General features: G+C 39.2%; 1 protein-coding gene across 1 annotated transcript in view; it reads left to right on the top strand.

The window, feature by feature from the left end:
• The window catches only part of akap9 (A kinase (PRKA) anchor protein 9), a 140,383-nt gene that overhangs the window by 33,444 nt on the left and 91,277 nt on the right, over positions 1-15,662 (top strand). Inside the window, exons 3-7 of the mRNA XM_079879794.1 lie at positions 3,263-3,307; positions 4,354-4,410; positions 6,197-6,358; positions 12,218-12,373; positions 13,140-13,379. Of these exons, the coding sequence (XP_079735920.1) occupies positions 3,263-3,307; positions 4,354-4,410; positions 6,197-6,358; positions 12,218-12,373; positions 13,140-13,379 (660 nt within the window). The remainder of the gene's footprint in view (positions 1-3,262; positions 3,308-4,353; positions 4,411-6,196; positions 6,359-12,217; positions 12,374-13,139; positions 13,380-15,662) is intronic.

The raw sequence follows: 15,662 nt of genomic DNA, 5'->3' as shown, positions 1-15,662 counted from the left end.
TGCCATTTCTGTTGCATATCGTTAGCCTCATAGCATAATTGCCTATAAGTCTTTTTTTTTTAAATAGTACGTAGGCAATTATGCTATGAGGCTAACGATATGAGAAACATTAGACGGCAAACGGAACGAAAGCTGAACGAAACCGTTTATCATCTCTCAGAGCAATGTTGAAAACACGTTTACTCAAGCCGATCTCGATCACACAACACCGGTACTACACAGCGCTTGGAGATCCAGTGAGGAAGGGTTTATATTCGCCTCTGTATTAATAACATCACAAATTTGGAGCGTTCTTGTGTCCGATCAGACAGCGCTAACATGGAAAGCAGTAGAAACCAGTGATCGCGGGCTGATCCGAAATGAGCGGTTACCCGCGGTTATGAGTCATCCAAAAATATTTTTAATGATATTCGGGTCGCAGTCGGTCGGGTCATTTGAAATAAAGATGCCAATTAAACCTTTGTAATTTATATAGTACTAGAGAGCATATGAGCGGAGTGGAGCGGTGAGAATCTCCGATCATCATCGCTCACGGAAATGTTCGCTCCCCCGCTCAAAGATACATCAGGCCGCTCCGCTCATCATCGCTCAGCGCTCAACGCAGTTTGCTCCGCGCTACACTCAAATCGCCCCCCCGCTCGCTCCAAAAAAGGAAAAAAAAAAATCTACATGTATATCACTTTTAGCTTAGACCACAGCCTTACCTCCTAAAGAACTAATGAGCAACAACAACATTTTTCAAATAGAAATGTTTTATTTCAAATTACTAATTAGACCTATGTAAGAAGGAATATAGCCACGTACACAAAGTCCTGTAAAATTAAACGAATAAATGGGCCTAATAATATAAATAACAAAAACAAAAATATAGCCTACTTAAAAATTTTATAAGTAAATTTACTATAAGGCTAGAATTTTGATAAGTGAACTTTTGCGCAACGCACACGATTAAAATTTAAATGGGCGTATCCATTGTACACACAAACTGCTGTAAAATAAAACGAATAAATGGGCCTAATAATATAAATAAAATTTATATAAACAAAAATATGACAAAATATACATTAACGTTTTAAAAGTAGGCTAAATTAGCCTAACTATTAGGCCAACATTCTTATAACTGAACTTTTGCGCAGCGCGCAGGATTAAAATTTAAATGGGCTTGTATCAATTGTTTGAATATTACGCTATATTTAATTTACTTTGTTACAGGTTATATTCAATTTGCTAACCTTTTGCTTTCTTCCCAGCGTGTTCACATCACACTGCATGTTTACGAGAGATGTGTCTTTTTAGATTCCAAAATGAATCTTTACTGACTGGAATGATGTCTCCACATTCGTTTTCTTCTACCACATTATAGTTAGTTTTATATTATAGTAGCCTACACCTGTGACCTCTTATTTTCCTTTTTGAAGTAGCCTACTTTTTGAACTCCATTATTGAGCCGAGTTTTGACTGAAAATAGAATCCATCTTGCAGTCATCAACAGTAGACTGAGTCAGGCTTGACTGAGCATCAGAATCGTGGTGTGCGCGGAGCGAAACTGGAGCGGGAAATAGGGCGACGCTCCGTCCTTTTAAAAATGCCGCTCTGCGTTCTATCCAAAAATGCGGGTCAGGAAGCGGGTCGGGTACAATATTTTCTACTTTTTTTTTTGTGGTCCGAGTTGCGGGCGGGTTAGTTGAAAACATCGATCGGGTGCGGGTTGTTTATACATTGACCCGCGCATCACTGGTAGAAACACAGTGCAATGATTAAACACGTTATAGAAGGCTTTTCAGTTCACAAATCACCAACATTCACCATGGATTTAACGTAGTAAAGGGAACTGTAACCATGGTATTGTGGCAGAAAGAGTCGAATGTTTTCACATTATTCTTCTCAGGGTTCGTGCAACCTTTTAAATGACTTTCAAGTGCTTCACACTTTTTCCAGCACTTCAAAGCTCTGAATAAACTATTTTTATTTTAGTTTTAATGTGATGATTTGTAAAACTAAAAGTTAAAAGATGTAGAAAAACTGAAACTTCTGAGCAAACAAACACTTTTATTTTAAAGTCCCCCTGTAGTTAATAATTGTATCCCTTTACCTAATTGTAACCAAAATGACATATATTAAGGTTTTTTCCTTGATAAAAAAATCTTCATGCCTTAAAATATCTTGACTGTAACTCGACACCCTTGCCTCATTTAGTATGCGCGGTTCTATGAATATGCAAATGAGCCCCGCCTCCACTCACTCCCTCAGCTCAGAGATCCACTGGTTGGCGATCACACGTTGATCTGATTGGTTACAAGGTAGTTTGTGACGTCAGAAACACCAGCGATTTCAAAGCGTGTTTTTGAGACTGTCTTTGGTTCACTGCAGTTGCACTGCTCAGCAACAGTGCATTATGGGTTTTCTCTCGCCATTGAGTGTAGATCGGTTGTAATACATCTGTTATTGTGGTGCATTGTGGAATTGAATGAGTGCACTCGATAATGTCCACTGTGGTTTCGGACACCAGAACAAATGGGGGCGATTTCTGCTCTCCAAGGCATTTATTTAATCAATATTATTATAATGTAAATCATCTGTTTTCTGTGTGAATATACAGTAAAGTGTAATTTATTCAAAGCTGAATGTTCAGCATCATTACTCCAGTCTTCAGTGTCACATGATCCTTCAGAAATCACTCTAATGTGATGATCTGATGCTCACTTCTGATAATTATAAGCTTAATATTTGTGTGGAAATCTTAGTGTATATAACCAATAAAACGGCCATATTTATATTGAACTTGGTCTCCTTATGCTATCATTATATAATATTAAATCTTATGTAAATGGTCACACTCTCTTAGTTTGATCAGTCCACCACTAGTCATTAACATCATAACCTCATACTAGATGTTCCACCTCTCCAGTGTTAGTGTATGGCACACATATAGCGGTTCTGTTGGGCTACTCTGAGCCGGACGCGTCTCTAGATTACGCTGGATGTAGGTCAGGCGTTCATGCATCAGTGTAATTAGCCGCGAGCCTCACTAAAGCTAACGAGAGCAACGGGCCGCCATGGCCAGTCATGCGTCTGCACCTACAGACACGCTGAGGACGGCGTGTGTTCTCTGATGGTGTGTTTCTTTCAGGTCCTTTGCTTTCGTGTCAGGATGGCTGTTTTTGAAAACCGTGTCGGTCTTGATGAGTGACCCACTAACACAGAAGACTCAATTATCTGCACCTAATTGCATGTGTGACCTCATTCTGTTTTCTTTCTCCAGCCGGAGAGTGAAGTCTCCACGACGGCTGAGGACTGCTCGTCTGAGGTAGGATCCGCTACTCTTCATCCCCCAGTGTGTGTGTGTGTGTGTGTGTGTGTGTGTGTGTGTGTGTGTGTGTTATTCTCAGGCTCAGGTGGAGTGAGTCAGGTTTGTTGTGTTAATGACTCGTGGGATGAAACTGTGCTTGTGGACGGTTCATGATGCAGAAACCTTGCTCTTGTGCTCATGCCTCATGTGATCATGTGACCTGTGGTTGCCAGGCAGTGAAGGCTGAAAATCCAGCCTGAAATTTATGAAGACCTTGAAGAGACCAAAGTTTGACAGAGACCGAGGCTGATCTGTGGCGTTACTGAGAACAGCCTCAGCCATAACCAGACGAACACAGAGTACATGCTATAATAGGAATAATGGATAGTATACACTTTATTAAAATGAATGATGATAATATTAATAATGCTAGTTCTGTTCTATCTATTTAACTATTTTATTTTTTAGCACATTTCCTCCAATTATCCAAACTTTATTTATTTATTTTCTTTAAGCACATTTATCCTCAATTACCAATACAAAAACCATATTCATTTACTTATGTATTAATTTATTTTCTACAAGCATATTTTCTCCTCAATTATCAATACACAAAATATTTAATTCTTTTTATTAAGCACATTTTCTCCTCAATTATCAATACAAAACTATTTTATTTATTTATATATTAGTTATATGTATTGTTTTTATACATTAGGATTTGTTGGACTGTGACATTATTTTCATTTCATGAACATTTCATACATCATTGTATACGTTATAGTGACTTTTTCTTGAAAAAGTACAAATATAGAATGAAAATAGTTAAAATAAGGTGATAAAATTAAATAAAAAATGATTCTATTACAGAAATATAATACAGGAAAATAGTGAATCTACTAAGAGTCAGCACTGAGAATAATGAGAATTACAGAAGCGAAACCTCTGCACACATTACAGTATTTGAAGGGTAAATGTGGTTAATATACGGGTAAATGATGTCATGTTTTGTGCTGTGATGTGTGTGTGTGCACTCTTTCATGTGTGATGTTGTGAACGGACAGGTGAATGGCTTCCAGGAGAGGACAGACCGTGATCTGCCATGGTCCTGTGTGATCGGGGTACAGTAGATCCTCGCTGCGCCGCTCTCTTCTGCTCTTCTAACACACTAACCTCACATCATCCCCTGTTCACCTTCAGCTCAGCTGGGGAGATGCTAATGCCCAGGCGTCCTGTGCCATGCTAACCGCGCTCACTCAGATCACGAGCTGCTTGGCATTTTGTTGGGTGTATATTATATTGGTGGAGGAGAGCGTGTAGAAACGCTTTTGCAGGGAATAAGGCCTCGTGTCCAGCAAAGCGACAGACGCTCTTCTGAAAATGTCTTGGCGTTTGAGACGCTTTGGCTGCTATGAAAGTGTTACTAGCATCTGAGTTCACAGATAGTTTGTTTCTGAAGATAAAAACGTCGATACGCTGTAAAGAGCTTGTCATCTGTTGCTGTTTCACAAGTGGGATGTGGTGATTGGTCGCTGTGGTGTTTGCCCCGCCCTTCCTCCACTGTGATTGGACGACAGTGATGAGCGCTGCGTTTTACCCACAGTTTAACATTTGTTTCGACTCTCGGCATCCGCCTCGTCACGCTTCTGCCGTTTGTAAATGCGTGGCGCTCCCATTCAAAAGAATTGGAATAATGTACGCTTGCCTTAGGAAAGATAACGCTTCTGTGGACACACGGCCTTGAGCTAGCGACAGGAAAGGGACTAGAATATAGAAAAGAGAATCCAGAAGTGTTATTTTACTGTAATTAAGACACTATTATAGTTTTAATTGTAAATATTTATTATAATATTTAGTATTAATAGATATTTATTTTGAATTAATTTGTAGTTTTCAATTTAAAATTTTGTTTTAATTTCAATAACCATTTTAGTAGTTTTGTTGAGTGTTTTTGTCATTTTTATTAGGTTTTATTTTTTATTTTAGTACATCAATATGGAGGGTCAAATTGCTCAAAATTAAATCATTAAATAAATGTTGAAATATTCAAATAAATGATTAAATAATACATAATTAAATTTTTAATAAAACAAAAATCATTCAGTTAATTGTTAAATCACCAAATAAAATTGATTGTATCTTTATTTCTTTCATTGTAGCATTTGTTTGCACTCATTTTATTTGTTTATTATTTATTTTATTTATTTCATTGTTTTCGGATTTAAGTACGAGCTTGTGTAAATTAATAAAAAAAAAAATTGAGCAAAAAAATACTAAAATGACATAAAAGGTTCATTTAATAATTTGTTTGGTGATTCAATAATTAAATTAATGATATTTCTGTTTAAATAACAATTTAATAATTGATCTTTCTAAATAAAAAAATAAACAAGCTGAAAAATAAACTGAAATAAAATAACTTTAAGATTTTTTAAAACTATAATAATCCTGTGATTAACTAGAAATGTTGAAAAGTTTACTAAATAAAATGTTTTTTTTTTTAAATATTACTTTTTATTTCAATTAATGTTTTTTTTAGTTTCAACTAACAAAAATGTTTTAGTTAGCTATAATAACCCTGAGATTCAGTAGAAGTTTCCCAGATTCTCCTGACCGAGCTCCACTGGGTGGAAAGGGTGTTTAATGAGTGGATCTGGTGCTGGATCTGGATCTGGATCTGGTGCTGGATCTGGTTCTGGATCTGGTTCTGGATCTGGATCTGGTTCTGGTTCTGGATCTGGATCTGGATCTGGTTCTGGATCTGGATCTGGTTCTGGTTCTGGTTCTGAATCTTGATTTGGTTCTGGTTCTGGTTCTGGTTGTGACTCTGCTCTGGTTCTGGTTCTGGATCTGGATCTGGTTCTGGTTCTGGTTGTGACTCTGCTCTGGATCTGGTTTCTCCCACAGGAGGAGGATCTCGCTCAGTCTGAAGCACAGATGGAGCCGGACCCTCAGACTCAGATCCAGGTCATGGAGGACGAGTTGGCTGCGAAGAGCCTGGCCATCGAGGAGCTGAGCCGCGAGCTGGAGGAGATCAGGAGAGCGTTCGGGGCCGAGGGAGGCCAGCAGGTGCGTGTGCTCGCCCGTCCAGGACTCCTGGCTTTTGGCCCGATCACACACAACGGGTTTCAGGTTTGAAAACGCAAGGCGCACCGAATTTCGAGTATTAAAATAAAGTATTTCGAGTATAATTAAAAATACTTCTGAGAAAGCAATTGATCTCCAGAGCTGATGGGTGAGAAATACTGGACATACCGTGTTTGAGTGCGTTTTTTGTTGCTAGGCAACCACCCGAATCAGCTGTCCTGTCCGTCTAATCCAGGACTGTGGCGCGAGCGCTCTAGACCCTTTGGTTTGCTGTTGAGTAAACACTCTTATTAGCTTTTTATTAACTATTTACTTTCTGTTAGCATTGGGGTAGTTGCGGTTCGTGAAGTCGTTAAGCTCCTGGTTACCCGCGAGAGCCGCCACAAGTTCCTCCTCCATCATCACAGTCTCCGGACGTTCAAAGCAACTGTGAACTTTCGTCACGACAACGGAAGCCCCGCCTCTCCATTCATTCGATTGGACAGTGGAAAAAAACGAGATGACGTCATGCGCTTTTCTGCTCAGCGATGATTTTACTTTAGCTTCTGGCGCTCAGAGGCTCATACTAAAGCACCGCGAGGCAGCGGCGGTTAAACTGCGAGGCACATAAACAGCGCGCAAAACACTCAGATTAGAAAACGATTTAAGAAAGACGCCTCTCACTGCAGAACACGCATTCTGTGTGATCGGGCCTTACAGAGCTGTGCAGTGTGTCGGGCCTTACAGAGCTGTGCAGTGTGTCGGGCCTTACAGAGCTGTGCAGTGTGTCGGGCCTTACAGAGCTGTGCAGTGTGTCGGGCCTTACAGAGCTGTGCAGTGTGGCGGGCCTTACAGAGCTGTGCAGTGTGTCGGGCCTTACAGAGCTGTGCAGTGTGGCGGGCCTTACAGAGCTGTGCAGTGTGTCGGGCCTTACAGAGCTGTGCAGTGTGTCGGGCCTTACAGAGCTGTGCAGTGTGTCGGGCCTTACAGAGCTGTGCAGTGTGGCGGGCCTTACAGAGCTGTGCAGTGTGTCGGGCCTTACAGAGCTGTGCAGTGTGGCGGGCCTTACAGAGCTGTGCAGTGTGGCGGGCCTTACAGAGCTGTGCAGTGTGTCGGGCCTTACAGAGCTGTGCAGTGTGTCGGGCTGGGCATCTTTGAGTTTGAACGATTTCGATTCTTATCGATTCCAATAAGGAAGAAAAAAATACACTGTGGACATCATTCACATTTAGTCTTATAACAACTGAAATAAACAGTGTTTTAAGAGTTTTTTAATAAAATATACATTGTGTTATTATAGAGACGGCCGCAGGAATATTAGTGTTATTATAGAGCAGGAATATTAGTGTTATTATAGAGCAGGAATATTAGTGTTATTATAGAGCAGGAATATTAGTGTTATTATAGAACGGGAATATTAGTGTTATTATAGAGCAGGAATATTAGTGTTATTATAGAGCGGGAATATTAGTGTTATTATAGAGCGGGAATATTAGTGTTATTATAGAGCGGGAATATTAGTGTTATTATAGAGCGGGAATATTAGTGTTATTATAGAGCGGGAATATTAGTGTTATTATAGAGCAGGAATATTAGTGTTATTATAGAGCAGGAATATTAGTGTTATTATAGAGCAGGAATATTAGTGTTATTATAGAGCAGGAATATTAGTGTTATTATAGAGCGGGAATATTAGTGTTATTATAGAGCAGGAATATTAGTGTTATTATAGAGCAGGAATATTAGCGTTATTATAGAGCAGGAATATTATAGAGCGGGAATATTAGTGTTATTATAGAGCAGGAATATTAGTGTTATTATAGAGCAGGAATATTAGTGTTATTATAGAGCAGGAATATTAGTGTTATTATAGAGCAGGAATATTAGTGTTATTATAGAGCAGGAATATTAGCGTTATTATAGAGCAGGAATATTAGGCTGCTGTCACTTTAAGAGCTGCACTGATCCAATACACTGATACACACACGCCTGAAAACAGAAAACAGAGAGTCGTCGCTCGCTTGAAGGCTTTAAAGTCAGATTGAAATGCTCACAGGGGAATCTATAAGAGGAATCGAAATTTTAATTTTATAACAAGTATGCGATGCCCAACCCTGGCTGTGAGACGCGCTAGATGAGTGTCTGACGGATGATGCGTGACCTCGCTGTGATTAGTGCAGGTCTCACTCCGTAGAGTCTCGGGTCTTTCTCTGCGTGAGACTTTGAACAATACCACAATCTTTCTTCTTGACATGGACTCCATTATGCTGCCAAGAAAGTCACTTTCTGTCATGTAAATCTGCAGGAGAAGGTGTTTCATTGAGTGTAGACGCTCCCCTGCTGCTCGAGACCGGAGGAGGTGTTTCACTTAGGGTTTCATAACAGGCCAAAAACCTAATAATCAAGACTAGCTGTGCTTCCATCCACCGATTTATATGCAGAATTTGGGATTTTGCATAAAGAATGGAATGGAAACAAAAGAATGGCTGGATGGAAATTCTGAAAATGTTTCTACAGTGGCCCTAAACGGACAAACATGTTTCGTCACTGTTGTTCTTCTTCACGCTAGCTAAAGTCAGCGAATAAAACACTGACACGATGATGAACATGTCACAATAATATTCACAATAACATCGTTTTACTGAATAATTAAGTAAACCTAATTTCTCACTTCATCTCTGTAAAGAAACCTCATTGATTAACTGGCTACTCTCTGCTGTCTCAGATGACGACATCACTTCCTGTCGGCCACCGTAACTTCTGTTGGGTGCAATTCGCAACATCACCACTAGATGTCGCTATAAATCACACACTGCACCTTTAAACACATTGCATGAAAATGCTGTTTTTTTTTATATGCGTAATTCCAAATTTGCGCACATGTTAAGTTCGCTACACAGCCACTCGGTCTGAACACACTGTCCAGGGTTGGTGAAATGACGTGTCATGTGTAAACCATAGACTGTAAAAAATATGGACAAAGCGTCTGTGACGTCACCCATTGACTTTCTGAAGAACGGTTTTGAAGCCGTTTATGGGGGGTATGGGCGGCGCCATCTTGGAAAATCTTGGGGAACCCTAACCCCGCCCACCTTCTAACGCAGCGCGCGTCACTCAGCTCGCTCTGCTACTCCGGTTATCTCTGTGTATATTTTAGGCAACGAAATATGTTATAAAACACCATACTAACTCTTTTCGTTTTCATTTAAAGAAATCTTAAACATTATAGCCACACAAATGTGGTTCAGGCAACGCGTATTGATTATATTCACTGCACATAACGTTTGCCTATTTATAAAAAAACTAGAGGTGGGCATAGATTAATTTTTTTAATCTAGATTAATCTAGATTAATTTTGAAATTAATCTAGATTAATCTAGATTAAAATGGCTCATTTGAATTCTGCCGAAGGCATTCAGAATATGTGTGCTACCCAAATAATGACTATAAAAGTAAGTCTTTGAGAACGGGTTTCTCAAGCCAGGTGGCGCATTAGACCAGGGGCTCATCTCCTGTTTCCAAAATGCATCACAAACTGCTTGAGAAAGCTGTTCTACTCATAGACTGTAAAAGGTTACTACTGTACTGTTACCGTCCGTAGGCAACATTAGGTAGGCCTATGTTATTATCAACTACTATAGGCTATCAATTAGGGATGGGCGATATGGCCTAAAATCCATATTGTGATATACATTGCAGCCTCTTGCGATAACGATATTATAATAAAACCATTTCAGAACAGGTTACACAGACCCTGCTAAACAACTGCTAAATGTTTTTGTTTTTTTGAAAGGGTGTATGTAGTTTTGAGAACATATATTGTACAAAACTGTAAGTATACAACATAATTTTGCAGATAAATAAAATTTAAGTACACTAGCTGCAGAGACTTAAGTAGGTCTAATGTTTATTATGGCTTGAAGCTTATGAAACCCCAAATTTAAAATTAGAATATTGTCTAACCGATGTCTTTTCAGTTAAAAAGAAACAACAACGATTCTTAAAATCGGGCGCTTTTAATAAAAAGAGATTATGTGCTACACCACTCACTAAGATATATTGGGAATAATATGCGCGCGCTGGTATTCAGTGATATGTTTCGTTTCGAATTTGAGGTGGTAGAACGGATTAGGCCCCGATCACACCTGACGCGTTTTTTGCAGTGAGAGGATGGATAAACTAGTGGTGCTCTCGCGGGTTACCAGGAGCTTAACGACTTCACGAACCGTAACTACCACAATGTTAACAGAAAGTAAATAAAGTTAATAAAAGGCTGATTTGACGTTTACTTGACTGACAGGACAGCTGTTTCAGTAGTTGCCTAGCAACATAAAAAACGCAGCGCACTGCTCGTTCTGTGTGATGGTAAAAACTGTGCACCTCGCGTTTTCGAACCTGAAAAACGCGTCAGGTGTGATCGGGGCCTTAGTCGTGTGTTAACTTACCGAACTGTTACACCACACAGTCTACGTCGGACGGCTTAAATCCGAACCAAGTCCAAATAATGGATGTTCCACCGATCTTTTACACCAGCTTTCACTTTCAGCCGTGTTTACTTAAGATGACGACGAATATGATGCGTTCCAGCCAGGTGTTCCTCGCGGCCGCGGGTAGATTGCGTCATCATAGCTTGTGTAGCTTGAGCCAGCTCCCAACCCAATTTGGAGAATAGATTAACGGCGATATTTTTTTTATCGCGCGATAAGAGTCTCGCGTTAACGCAGCGCGTTAACGCCGATAACGGCCCACCACTAAAAAAAACAAAATATAAAACACAAACCTGCCTCTTTTCGTTTTAAATATAATATAAAAATATTAAACATTTTAATATGGTCCAGGCAATATGTGCATTTGTACTAAACAACAGATGTTGCAGTAAACAACATTACAGATCATCTTCGTTGTATTAAAATTTAAAATGACAAAACTCAACCCAGTCTCTTTTTGTTAAATTTCAGTTTTATCAATATTAGCCATTATAAAAGTATAAGTAAAAGGTATAAGAAGCTATACAAATAAAGCAAACAATTCAGTCAAACATACAAAGTCAGCGCTCTAGTCTAACCATAAACAACGGTAAAGTTAAATAGCTTATAAAGTTATGAAACTTCCCCTCAGCCAAAACGATTGGCCAGGGAACAAGTTATAGATTCACAAAACCAAAAATCGCCCGTTAGATATACACAAGACGAATTATACCTCATGTTTAACCACTACAGAGACGCCAGAGTCAGCGGCGAACGACTAGCCGAGGACTAGCCGAGGAAAAGCTGTTCCAGGCGGGGTACATCGCGCCGAGCGCCCGGTCATCGCTGGATCAACTGGATAAAATTTTCATAAATCTTTAAATAAACCACAGATTTGAGCTTTAAACAACTACATTCTCGCCTGAAAAACTCTTAAAACTACATTTCATGATACAGAAACAGTAGTATTATATTTCAAATGTGTTAAAAAATGGCGCTTCTTATGTTGTCATTCTCCTTGGCGCAGCCTAAGCTGTCAATCAAGCTGTCAATCAAAGTTAACCACGCCCTTATTTGTCATACATTTTATATCTAAATACTATCTAAACTAATGAGTTAGAAAAAAATTCACTACCCTCGCCGTTGTCAGGTTCTCGGAAGCTATCGAAAAATACAATAAATGTCCATGGGACCAACCTGTAAAAACATGAATTTATGCTGTGAAAACGGACATTTTAACATGGGGGCTATGGAGATTTGCTCCCTTTTGGGACCTTCCCCTAGCGGATTTTCAATGTATTGCAGTTTTTCGCACTTCCGGGTAGGCTTCATTTTTCAGATGAGAATGTTGCCCCTTGGTGTAAACGTGTGTGTGTGTGTGTGTGTGTGTCCACAGCTGCCGGAGTTCGAGGAGGCGCTGAAGCACAGGGACGAGATCATCACGCAGCTCACCGCTAACATGCAGCAGGCGCGGGCCGAGAAGGAGGAGGTGATGAGGGAGTTCCTGCAGCTCACCGAGCAGAGCCAGAAACTGCAGGTCCAGTTCCAACAGGTACCAGAACCAGACTCTAGCAGACGCTACCGGACACTAGCAGACGCTAGCAGACTCTAGCAGACACTACCGGACGCTACCAGACGCTAGCAGACACTACTGTTCCTGCGAGATGCTTTACATGAGGACAAAACACTTCATTATAATGATTGCCTTATTATTTAGAACAGCCTGTAACTACAGATAACTATAATGATAACCGTAACGATAACTATAAAAATAACTACATCAATAACTATAACGATAACTTCAATGAAGACTATAATGACAACTATGATAACGAATGCTAATTATAACAATGATTATATCGATAACAACGATAGTTATAACAATAACGATGAGTAATGATAAATATAACGATAATTATAACTATAACTGTATTAGCATCCACATCAATAAACAATAACATTCCATTTATTATGTCGTCTGTTTTTGTAAATGCTCAAGCTCTTTAAAGCTGGATGGATTCTGATTGGCTGTCATTTTTATCATTCACCAGCTGGAAAATAAATCGTTCTGAAAGCTAGAACTATGTTTGTAATTTTTATTATTGAAACAAATGAATAAATCGATATAACATTTGTCTCACCTCGTCCACTAAACCATCATATCAGAAGCTTGTTTGTGTCATTTCATCATGTTATTTTGAATGGACCCTAATCCTGTCCCTCACAGGCTCGTGTTAAAATAAACATGGCGTCTGAGGTTTGCTGCTGTCATGTAGTATTGTATTGGCCGTAACCCTGCCGTCTCGCTCTTCCTTCAGCTGCAGGCCGGCGAGATCCTGAGGAGCTCCAGCATCAGCTCCACCGCCTCAGACCTTCTCCAGGCCCGTCAGCAGATCACGCTGTACCAGCAGCAGCTGGACGAGAGGGACGCGCAGGTCAGAGGTCACCAGGAGAAGCTGGACGAGAGGGACGCGCAGGTCAGAGGTCACCAGGAGAAGACACAGGAGCAGCTGAGACTGATCACACAGCTTCAGGAGAGGCTGAGTGAAGCCGAGAGGGTGAGAGTTCACTGATGAAAGCAGTCAGGTGCTCCAGCGTCACACACTTGGCTCAAATCAGGCCAAATAATTAGTGCTGTCAATCCAGTAAAAAAATTAACTAGATTAATTGCACAATTTTTCAGTGATTAATCAATTAAAAACATTAAAAAATTTTTTATACATTTTTAATATATTTTATAATGTCATCATTTCACAGTTAATCTCAAAATTAATGTAGAAACAACGTAAAGACAGTATATTTTAAAAACTTGTTTAATGGCATCTTTAAACTCCAGTTTGACTGATACTAATACAGCTACTGATGTCTCGATGATGTCTCGCATGAATGCTTTAAAAGCATTTGCATGAACAAGAGGGTGATCATAGAGCTAATGCACCGCTAGCTAACGGATGACAGTGAAATGTACGGATGCTGCGTTAATTGCGTATAAATATTTACATTAATCTGGACAAAAGTAATCGCCTGCCGCGTTAATGTTGACCGCACTAAAGATAATGCTATTGTTCATGGAGGTTCAGCAAATGCACAGGTGCGTTTTTACACTCGTTGAAACAACCAAAACATCACCTTCTAGCATTTGCGACTAAAAAATAGATGTGTGTGCAGTGTTTCCTTTAGGATTTTTTTTAGCAGTGGGGGCAGGTCTGTCCGAACAACCGCGCGATTCTCCGACATACACTTTAACAATCACTGCTGATAGACGGCTTTCGTACAGCCCGGGCTTTATGGTAACTTGTTTTATTAGGAGCACTTGTGTTTTTTTTCCTTTAACGGCACAATATTACTGTGCCACATTGTGTGACAAAAGTTTACCTTATGAACATTAAATATTTTCAGTTTTAGAAAAACAATTACACTGGCTGTCATAAATAAATTGCATAAAAAAAAAAAAAAAACCTAAATTCATACATTTCGTGCCTCACTAGCGATTCTTGCTTTAAGTGTGAATGTCCGCACACAAACATTGTTGGCCCTGCAGGGTTTTACCTGGGTCAAAAATGGTCTTCGGTGGCCAACACTTTAAAAAAAAAAAAAAAAAAAGCTGTGATTTTACCTCTGGATTTCATAGCTTTGTAAGATAAAATCCTTCTTTTATAGATTATTTTGGTATATAATCATATCAATATAAAAAAGCAGGGAGAAAAAGTAGCATTAAAAAGTTTATTTTAACTAATAGTCTTATTTTCTACCATCTACAATTGAATAGGCTACCATTCAGTTGTAAATGCTGTAGTTTATTAAGGCTAAATCTTGCTAACCATATAGGCTGTACTAAAGGGGGTAAGCACACCTTACGTTCTTATTTGTTCTGTAAATGATTTTTTTGAAACACTTTACAATATGGTTTGATTTAACATTAGTTTATTACTAACATGAACCATGAGCAATACATGTTACTGAATGTATTCATCTTTATTATTCTTAATAAAAATACAGCTGTTTATTGTTTGTTCATGTTAGTTCACAGTGCATTAACTAAATGTTAACAAATACAACTTTTGATTTCAATAATGTAGGCTATTAAATGTTGAAATGAACATTAGCAAAGATTAATACATTCTGTAGAAGTGCAGTTTATTAAAAGTTAATGTTAACTAATGTAGTTATAACTAGAGTTTAATAAATGGAACCTTATTGTAAAGTGTTACCGATCTGTTATACACCGATTCAGACGTCTCGTGAGTTCAGTGTTGGAAAGATCAGTCGTTTAACCATTCATTAAAACGTGGAACCTTGCTTCGCAAAGAGAGTGCTCGCGCGCACGCGACCAGAGGGCGCGCGCTCTCGCTCTCTCGTTCTTTTAAACATGCGCCCAGCTGTCACAAGCGCAGCAGTTTATCTACATTACACACCGGTCAAATAAGACTTTGGCGGGACGAAAAAACCGCTTTGGCGGCTGCCAAAAAAAAATCTTCGATCGGGTCAGTCGCACAAGTGCGCCTAAATATCTTTTCATGATCGCACACAGACATATTTAGGCGCAAATGCGAGTGAAATGGTCGCACTGTAGAGCCCTAACGTTACCGTGGCGGCAAAAATTTTGCCGTGGCGGGCCGCCATTAACTAATCAACATAGAGGAAACACTGGTGTGTGTGAACTGTAAAATATATTTAGGAGGATGTGTGAGAATAACAAGTAGGTGTTTAAAAAGTCTTAAATTCAGTTTTAGTTTATAGATTACAGCTCGTTTATTATTCTGGCTTTTCAATGAATGCTTAGTAAATGCATAATTATTAAATAAATACAGTTTGAAGCAGAAATATTTAAAAACCTAGAT

This window comes from Squalius cephalus, assembly GCF_949319135.1.
Source record: "Squalius cephalus genome assembly, chromosome: 8".
Classification (NCBI taxonomy): Eukaryota; Metazoa; Chordata; class Actinopteri; order Cypriniformes; family Leuciscidae; genus Squalius; species Squalius cephalus.
The sequence above is the reverse complement of the archived record's forward strand: the minus strand, read 5'-3'. Positions and strand labels throughout refer to the sequence as shown.